At 41.4% G+C, this 10,306-nt stretch overlaps 1 protein-coding gene across 1 annotated transcript; it reads left to right on the forward strand.

Annotated features, from left to right (window-relative positions):
* The first annotated feature begins 4,908 nt into the window (after positions 1-4,908).
* Positions 4,909-9,403, forward strand: KLF2 (Kruppel like factor 2). The gene is made up of 3 exons (XM_040320956.1): positions 4,909-5,302; positions 7,034-7,928; positions 8,200-9,403. Exons 1-3 carry the CDS (start codon positions 5,249-5,251, stop codon positions 8,373-8,375), a joined length of 1,125 nt encoding a protein of 374 aa, XP_040176890.1. The 5' UTR covers positions 4,909-5,248; the 3' UTR covers positions 8,376-9,403.
* Positions 9,404-10,306: the final 903 nt, after the last annotated feature.

Consider the following 10,306-nt stretch of genomic DNA (forward strand, 5'->3'; position numbering starts at 1 on the left):
CCGACAGTGTAAGTCACTTACACCAGTCGAATCTACGGGAGATCTATGCGGAACTGATTCTTATGAATCAGTCGCATAGATCCGACGCCGTTGTATCTCTTGATGAATCTGGCCCACTGACAATAATTGACACTGATACTAATTTTAAAAATTCTTTTTTTTTTAAGTCCTGACAAAAATAAACTTACCCTGACCTTTTACACCCACCATGACCTTTGATTCTAACCTTGACCCTAAGGCCAGTCATACACGGTTCGAAGCTCGGCTGGTTCAGCAGGAACTGTTAATGGGCAGGCTGAATTCACCAAGTTGATCGATCAACTTGGGTACAACCAGCATGCTGGATTTTCTCATGATTATCGTTAGCGGCTGCTATAGCTGCTACTGATAATCACTGTCTTCTCCCATTGGAGACTGTTTCCCTTGCCTTCCCGGCGGGTGCAGACAATTACTCGGCAGGAGGGATTCGACTGGCAACACTGTCTGTGTTGATGAAGGAATTGTGTGAATTTCTTTCCTGCAACCTGTGAGTGTATTGCCAGCCTTAGATCAAACTCTGATCTAGCTATTTTAGCTACCCTGTAGAATATACAATGTATTATCTTAATGTATCCTGTATGTATACAATGTATCTGTTTCTCCATTCAAGAGTATAAAACAACACAGTGGCGGACCGTACAGTGAATGAGCACTGTGATAGCCAATCAAAGGCTATCACAGCAAACAGAAGCTCAGGAACCAGGCCTTCAGTTCCACATATATAGCAAAAGACCAAAAGCTGTTTGTACTGGGAGTGTGCCATGCTGCATTTACTGTATGTGTATACTCGTCAGGAAGGGTTAAAGTGAAATGAAAGCTGGAATTCTGCTTTAAGCGTACAGCTTGTTGGAGCAGCTAGTTGAGCTTAATAAACCCTAGCAACTTTTAGAGACTATCGTCAACAACTGTACTTGTCAAAAATCAAAACTGCGCGTGCATAGTATTTAAACATGACTTGAGGAGCTGAACATACATAGCTTTCAAACAGATGTAAATCTTAACCACTTCAATACCAGGCACCCCCCTCCTGCCCAGGACAAATTTCAGCGCTGTCACACTTTGAATGACAATTAAGCGGTCATGCAACACTGTACCCAAACTACATTTTTAGCATTTTCTTCCCACAAATAGAGCTTTCTTTTGGTGGTATTTGATCACCTCTGGGGTTTTTGTTAAAAAAGACCGACATTTAAAAAAAAAAAAAAAGTTTTCTTTGTTTCTGATATAACATTTTGTTTTCTTCTTCACTGACGGGCACTGATGAGGCTGTACTAATGGGCACTGATGAGGTGGCAATGATAAGGTGCCACTGATGGGTACTGATGAGAAGGCACTAATATGTAGAATTGATGGGCACTGATATGCAGCACTCATGGGCATTGATGGGCTACACTGATATGCAGCACTGGTAGGCACTGTAAGGCAGCATTGATGGGCACTAATAGGTGGCACTGACAGGCAGCACTGATGGGCACTAATAGATGGCACTGATAGGCAGCACTGATGAGGTACTAGCAGGCATTACTGATGGGCATCTGTGAAAAGCACTGACAGGTGTTACTGATGGGCACTGATTGGCACTTTGCTGGGCACTGATTGGCGATTTGGGTGGGCACTGACTGGCAGCTGATGGGCACTGATTGGCATTGTGGTGGGCACCTCTGATATGGGCTGTGATGATAATCTATGTGCTGATTATCGGTGCACACCCCCTTTTTGACAGTTGAGACGCTGATTGGCTCTCCCTGTCAGCGCAAACCCGAAGAAAGCTGATTACTGTAACTTCCTGGATCACACTGTGATCAGCTGTGATTGGTCACAGCTGATCACGTGGTAAAGAGCCTCCGTCACAGGCTCTTTACTACGATCTGAGATGCCATGTGTCAGAGTGACACACCACCGACCGCCCCTGCTGGTGCGCGCTGACTTGTTATCTTGCTGGACGTCATATTACGCCCAGTCAGGATAACTGAACCACTTCCCGGCCATCATATTGCTATAGGCCAGGCGGGAAGTGGTTAAAGTAGAACCGAACACTTCTCTCCTTTACAGCCATGAAAGCTGCCATTATCCTCAGTTTGATCGGCAGAAGAGATCAGTTATGACAACTGCCATTTGATGGTTTGCTTCTGAGCACAAGACTTTGACAGTTATCATCAATGGAATCGTTTGGTGAAACTATTAAAGAAATATTTTTTCCTTATGCTATTACCAACTGATCTTTCTATGCCATCTATTTATTTTTATTAAGAAATGTTTTTTCACATATATGTAATTCCATTATTTATACAATTACTATATGTACAATACTCGCTGTTGTCTAATCCCTCTGCGTTAATATTTGCAATAGATTTCTATATATTCTTCTTGTATTAAAACCCAATCAAATTCTTGTACCTGTTAAATCAGAACTGAAGTCTCAATTTTAACCCCTTCTCGCCAGCCGCCTCCTGACCCTTAAGGCTTGGTTCACACTAATGCGTTTTTTTTTTATGCATTTTGCAGAAATGCAGGGACATTTCTTAACATTGGTTCCTACGGAACATGTTCAAATCCATGCATTTTTGTGCCTCTGCGTTTCTGGAAAGGTTCGGTGACTTTTTTCCTGCAAAATGCAGAGTTTTGCATGTAATAGACTTCAATGGACCCGCATCCAAAACGCAAGTACCGTGTTTTTATCGTGATTTTGACGTGATTTGCGTTTTGTGTTTTTTTTTAGCTGTACATTCACTGTATCTAACTGGTTGCTAAGGAGAAGGGCAGGAAGCCAACCGCTGCGTCCTTAACAACTGATGAGTCATCAGTTGTCAGTGGGCTGTGTCATGGACCTTGAGATATTAAAGTGTTTCTACTTGACATCTGTTACACAGGAGAGGGACATTCAATGCAAGGCTTTTGAAATGCTAAGTGGAACCAGCTTGTGAAATACCTTTTATTGTGTTCTGCAGGTTAAGAGCGGGTGTCGGAGACAGCCCGTCTGAAGATGTATGTGTTTACGCTAAGGGACTTTGTATTGTTCTAAAAGGTCAGAAGCCTGTCAGCTGTATTGAATTAGCATTCTATTATCTAAAGCAATGTAACCTCTCAGAGGTAGTAATTAAGTAGACCGGGTTATTGTGTACATTGATTACTCCCTGGGGCTTCTGTCTCAATACACAAGTCTTTCTATCCAAGCTATTGGACCAATCCCTGCTGACTATTTCAAGTCCTCATTTGCATGGTCAAGGAGGACCTGAGTGAAGACTGCATACTTTACAATTGACCAATGGGAAAGCGGTTGTTGGGGGTGGGATGTACCAAATTCTGTATAAAAGTGTGCTGTGTACTTGAAAATAAAGAGTCCTGTTTGAACTTACATACAGCCTGCCTGGTGTTTGTTCTTAATGGGTCCGAATGGCACATAGCTGTAGTTCGGATCCCGGAACCTTGGATGACTGGACCATCAGACGCTGCAATCTGCAAGCTGACTCACTGGTAGCAGAGGAGTGTCGGGAGAGCAGGACCTGGGCGAGCAAGGAGTCTCGTCACAGGCTGAATGTAAAAATGATTAAAAAAAATAAGGTGGGGTCCCCCCCCCAGGTCCATACCAAGCCCTTGGGTCTAGTATTGATTCAGTGGGGTCCCCCCCAAAATCCATACCAGACCCTTATCCTAGCATGCAGCCCGGCAGGTCAGGAAAGGGAGGGGACGAGCGAACCATACCAGGCTGCATGCCCTCAACATGGGGAGGGGGGTGGGTGCTTTGGGGCAGGGGGGGTTTGCGCCCCCCACCTCACAGCACCTTGCGCCCATGTTGATGAGGACAAGGGCCTCTTTTTGACAACCCTTGCCCGGTGGTTGTTGGGGTCTGTGGGCCCCCCAACAAACTGTATATAGCTGGTTACTAAGGAGCGTACCGGAAGTCCCCCGCCCCCTCCAGAACCATACCAGGCCACATGCCCTAAACATGGGTGGGTGCTTTGGGGCAGGGGGGCCCCAAAGCACCTTGTTCCTATGTTGATGGGGACAAGGGGTCTCTTCTGCACAGCCCTGGCCGGTGGTTGTGGGGGTTTGTGGGCGGGAGGGCTTATTAGGAAAACGGAAGCCCCCGTTAAAAAAGGGCCCCCAGAGACCCCCCATGTGAGTACATTGTACCCCTACTCATTCCCCAAAAAATAAAACAATTGTTTTTGTGGAGTGAACCAGCCAGCCCGCAAAGTCATTTTCAGTATTACTGAGGGCTGGTTCACACCACAAAAACGCACTTTAGTTTCTGCATGTACGTTTTTAACACGTTCTGGTGCGTTTTTTATGTGTTTCCAGGTACATGCCAGATGTTTTTGTTTTTTTTCACTGTACTGGGGTCCGGTGCGTTTTTGATGCATTCCAGTGTTTTTTTTATGCATTTTACCACGGTCCAGTGCAGGAAAAATGCAGCATCTTCTGCTTTTGGTGTAAACTATGCCATTGGAAACCATATAACCTACTATCCATGCGTTTTTGGTGCAGAAAAAAATAAATGAGGTGTAGAAGAGCACCCAACAATCCTGCCATAAAGGTACTTCCTGCTCTCGGGAATACTCATATGACTTTGTGTGTGTGATGTTAGTCATCTCCTTTAAGAAGAAAAGTGGAATGCAGAAAACTTCTTTCTCCTGTCACAATACATGTAAAAAAAAAAAACGTGCAGCTGCTGTCAGAGACTAGCTTCTCCTTTCGAATTCACGGTGATAAAAAAAAAAAGTTGGGAAAGGCGGGCTCGTGAGCCTGGGGCTCCCTCCTACGTCACTCGTACGTCAGGCTGCAATGTGTTGGCCTGTGTTTCCTTCGGTTACCAGGAGACGGTCCTGTGAGGAGGGGCGTGGCCAAGTCATTAAAGGGCTCCCCGAGCTGTTCCTCCAGTCGCAGACTGCTGTGAACTGAGAAGGGTTTATATAGTGCTGCTAAATTTAGGCTGAGCGGAGCGGTCAGCCTCCTTATCCTGAACGTGTTTCCTCCTCTCTTCGCAATTGGTTTGGTGCTTGCCCCCCGTGCCTTTATTTAGAATCTAGGCCCCCTCTCAGCGGCATGAAAACTTCTTCTTTATTCCTATTGCACACAACTTGATGCACTCACACCTCTCTCCAGGAACCTTTATGGAGACAGACTTTAGCTTCGTTTAGCTGCACTTTACCTCACGTCTTCTCCTTCTATTACCGCCAACCCGACCCGCTGGAAGAAGGGACAAGACATGGCTCTAGCCGACACTATCCTACCTTCTTTCTCTACGTTCTCTAACCAAGATGTAAGTATCATTTATATATACATTTCCACATATAGCTATGTGCCTTTATTTATTTTATTTATTTTATATATATATATATATATATATATATATATATATATATATATATATATATATATATATATATATATATATATATATATATATGCACAAGCAATATATGTGTGTGTGTGTGTGTGTGTGTGTGTGTGTGTGTGTGTGTGTGTGTGTGTGTGTGTGTGTGTGTGTGTGTGTGTGTGTGTGTGTGTGTGTATGTATATATATATATATATATATATATATATATATATATATATATATATATATATATATATATATATATGTATATATATGTATATATGTATATATGTATATATATGTGTATATATATATATAATTTTTTTTTTCTGAAATATATTGCTTGTGTGTGTGTATATATATATATATATATATATATGTGCACAAGCAATATATTTCAGAAAATATATATATACACTGAAATATATTGCTTGTGCACATAAAAAAAAAAAATTATATATATATATATATATATATATATATATATATAATTTTTTTTTTTTATGTGCACAAGCAATATATTTCAGTGTGTATATGTATATATAATTTATTTTATTGTGCACATAATAAAGTTTAAAAAAATAATAATAATAAATATATATTTTTATTTTATAAAAAATAAAAATATTTATTTTTCTCAAATTGGGGACTCAATCTCGGTTTAAGTTGAATTACTTTACTTCAGTCTTCATGCATATAAAAGTTACATGTGACTGCACATGCCCTTCATCTGTGTGTGTGTGTGTGTGTGTGTGTGTGTGTGTGTGTATAATATATATATATATATATATATATATATATATATATATATATATATATATATATATATATATATATATATATATATATATGTGTATTAAAAAAAAAGTGTCCCAAATTATTATACATATTTATATGGGGGGGGGGACAATTCTGTTTGAAATGTAGACATAGGTTAACCTATGTGGTCACATTTAAACAGCAATCTTCCCACCAGTTAGACACTGAGCGCTATGAGCGTTGGTTCTGAATGGAGTCCTCTCTGTTGTTGTATCAGCTGATCTCCCAGCATAGTAAATCTTAAACAAGCCATTCTCTAGGTTAAACCTCGAATGCCCTTTCTGAAAACAAGTTAGAGACAAGGCTACACACTATTTTTTTTTTCTCTTGTACAATTGGGTAATCATATGAGATTGAGATCTGTTGATGAGTTTTGGTTGCTGGTCCTTGATAGCTGAGGTGTTGTCACTGGTTTGCTGGTGCCTAGGTGGGAGCACAGGTGTGTTCATTGGTAACAGGTGAAAGTGAGGGATCAGGTGTTCTTACAGGTAGGAGATCTAAAAAAAAACACAGAGGAATTTGCAAAGAGTGGTGCAGAAATGCATAGTAACCAGCCCGCTTCTAGTTTTCATTTTGTAAAGTTTAATTGCATGAGCTACAGCAAGAAGCTTATTGGTTACTATGCACAGCTGCTCCGGCTCCCGTTATTAGTAAATTCCTCCTCTCGCGTGTAGAGATGGGTGTTTGATAAAATCATCTGTTAAACCATAAGTGAAGTTGCAGGTGCGTGGGTGAACTACCTGTTTATAGTGCTGCTTGTGTGAGTGTGTGAATACTGTGGTTGACAGTTCTATATTGCATAGTTGAGATCTTCATTCTGACTTTTTTTTTTTTGTTCTTTTTACTATTTCTCAGAAATGGAAGGCTGCCTATGATTCCAAGACAACGCACAGCAGTTGTATTGTGTCTGATGTGATGCATAACACAGACCTGTTTTGCTCTAAGAAAGAAGATGAAGACTTAAATAATGTCCTGGAATTTGTTCTGTCTATGGGAGCAGACAGAAACATCCAAACGTGTGAAGACTATTCGCTGTCATCTCCTGAATCTTGCACTTACTACCAAACAACCCCTTCTCCAGGGGGCTACAGCACCGACCACAGTCCTCCACCATACACTTCAACAAGCCTCATGACTGAGTTGATGAGATCTGACATGGACAACTACTGTCCTCAAAACACTGTTCAGGGGAGGTTTTTTGTATCTTCAGCTTTTGACTTTACAGACTCCATCAAAGTAGAGCCACCTATGGACGCTTATGGACCTGTTATGGGTTTGGTTCCCCAGTCATGTTCAAAAATTAAGCAGGAAGGTAGCACTGCTTGCATGATGGCATATGATCAACCAAGGCTAGCAAATTCTCCACAAATGGGTGGCATTGACACTCCACCTATGAGCCCAGATGAACTAATGCTAAATGAGTGCCAGACTCGGCTTATGTGCCATCCAACCCTGCCATACTCGCACGGATATCAGAATACAGCAGCTTTCCATCATCCATCTTCCATCCAGTATCAGAGTGCATCACAGTACAGTCTGTATGAGGACAGTTTATCTATGCAGCCATCAGCCAACCGAGGTGTGCTGACTCCTCCATGCTCTCCTCTAGAAATCCTAGATGCCAAACCAAAGAGAGGGCGCCGATCATGGCCCAGAAAGAGAACAGCAACACATACATGCTCTTATGCTGGCTGTGGAAAGACGTATACCAAAAGCTCTCATCTCAAAGCACATCTCCGCACACATACTGGTAAGTTTGTTTGCCTTGATTATGCTCATTTTGGGTCATTTGAAGGCAGGAATGTATGCTTGACAAAATACCTAGAAGCTGCCATCATTGAGGGCACAGTTCATCAGTGACCAGTAGTATTAAAGTATTAATTTGTTTCTTTAAACCTAAAACTTTGACTGTAGAATTTTTTAAATAGGTCGGTCAAAAAATGTGATTTATTGATCAGTAGTTGGATTTTATCTGATCTTGATTATAAGATAATTAACCTTTTTGTGTTTTTTCTCTCTAGGTGAGAAACCTTATCACTGCAATTGGGAAGGTTGTGGATGGAAATTTGCCAGGTCCGATGAACTGACACGCCACTTCCGCAAACACACTGGGCACCGACCTTTTCAGTGTCACCTGTGCGACCGTGCCTTCTCCCGGTCAGACCACTTGGCGCTGCACATGAAGAGGCATATGTAAAATCTTGGCAGCTGTGAAGCAGTATGGGGTGACACAACCACATAAACTTTCCATTGTGAACCTGTTGGGGTCCCACTATAGCTGGTACTGCAGGATGGGGGCAAGATGCCTTCTGTAACTCTAGTGGACCTTGAAAAGAATGACTTGATTCAAAGAAAAACACAGGCTGGACCTAATAACTTGAACTTGTGCATTAACTGGAATGCCTCTTGGATGGGGGTTGCCTAAATATGTTGGTAGCTATGTATCAGTCCTTAATGATTGTTAAACACTTTGCTTGCGTAAGAGCAGCAAAAAGTATTTTAAAGGGCATTGAAAGTATACAGTGGGATTAGAAACCCTAGTTTCATTTTGTGATGCAAACTATCTCAGTGTTTTTTTTTGGGGGGGGGGGAGGGGTTTCCTCAGATTTTTCTCCCGTTAAGTGCCCTTTCCAGGTCCTATTACTCTAGTGTGCAACTCTATCACACCACCATCTGATGGTTTATTTGTGATGCTACTTAGTTACTCTAGGGTATAAGATCTGGCTTCAGTCTTCCAGGAGAATTAAAACTATATAAAGATATTCTGTACTGTATAATGCAAAGGAACGTGCCTTTTTGTTCTTGTACATTCCATTGTTGAGGATGTGGATTGTAACTGCCTAATATGAGACAATGTTTATATGAAACTGCCATATTCTTGACTCTCCTTTGACAGGATAAACATTTGAGTATCCAAAAACGTTTTGTTAAATATATAAACTGCATTAAGAACTTTTTTCTTTTCAGTTGGAATATATTTTTATATAAACAGTGTGTTTGGTCACTTTACACTATAAAACTGCAGGGCTAGAGGTCTTGCTTAAAAAACCTTTTTATATAATATATATTTATGTGTAATTATACACTTCTGTAAATTTGTACAATGACCATGTACAGTGTAAATATATTGACAAATGGCATATTGCTGTGTTTTTTTGTTTTTTTTTTAAAGCAGGGAAAAGTCTTTAAATGATCTGCCTTTTTTAATAAAAGAAATTAATGGAATATAGTGTTTTGCTTTTACTATTTATAAAGTGTTTTTTTTTTTTTTTTTTTTTTCATACATGTTTGTTACAAAGCAAAAAAAGTGCAGTAACTTATGACAACTAATCAGTAAACCTCTTTAGCTGTACATTTTATGCTGATAAAGTATGCTTCTTTGTGGGTTACTGCATTGTTTTTGCCCTATCACAAAAGCCCAATACCAGTATGGAAAGTATAAAGCTGATCAGTTTCATGTAACTTTAAATGGTTTGTTTGGACCAAGTTGGTCCAAACAAACTATTGGTTAAATTAAAGGGGTTGTAAACCTACGTGTCTCTTCACCTTAATGCATCCCATGCATTAAGGTAAAAAAACACCTTGCAGTGTCCGGCCCCCTTGTTTTACTTGAGCCCTGAATTTCTGTGGCTGCGATCCCGCGTTGCTCTCTCCACAAGTTTTTGCCTCTTCAATGGATTGCAGCGCAGCCATTGGCTCCCACTGCTGTCAATCAAATTCAATGACGCGGGGGCCGAGTCATACACTCGGCGTCTTTGGACGCCGAGTGTATGACAGGAGCGTGCCCGCAAGGTAACCCCCCTCTGGAGAAAGCCTCCCAGAGGGGGTTATCTAATGCAGGGAGGAGTCACGAGAGCCATTGTGGGACCAGGGCCGGCGCTAGCGCAAGGCAACATGGGCACTTGCCTTACGGCGCCAGGGAACAGGGCAGAAAATTGACAGTGTCACTGTGTCAGTGTCTCTCTCATCTCTGTGAGTCCCAGGATTACACACAGCAGGCATCTCCCGCTGTGTGTATTGAAGCTTAGTGTGTTCACTTTGGCCGCGCTGTGAGAAAAGTCCTGCCCTCCTCCTAGATCAGCTCGTGTGATAGGCAGAACAATGCGTCTATCACACAAGCTGATCTAG

The sequence above is a fragment of the Rana temporaria genome, chromosome 1, assembly GCF_905171775.1.
Source record: "Rana temporaria chromosome 1, aRanTem1.1, whole genome shotgun sequence".
Taxonomy (NCBI): domain Eukaryota; kingdom Metazoa; phylum Chordata; class Amphibia; order Anura; family Ranidae; genus Rana; species Rana temporaria.

Excerpts from the sequence above, each read along its gene's own strand:
- KLF2 (XM_040320956.1), top strand. The coding sequence starts at position 5,249 with ATGGCTCTAGCCGACACTATCCTACCTTCTTTCTCTACGTTCTCTAAC. Across the intron at positions 5,303-7,033 it reads CTACGTTCTCTAACCAAGAT|AAATGGAAGGCTGCCTATGA; the intron begins GTAAGTATCATT and ends ACTATTTCTCAG. Across the intron at positions 7,929-8,199 it reads ACATCTCCGCACACATACTG|GTGAGAAACCTTATCACTGC; the intron begins GTAAGTTTGTTT and ends TTTTCTCTCTAG.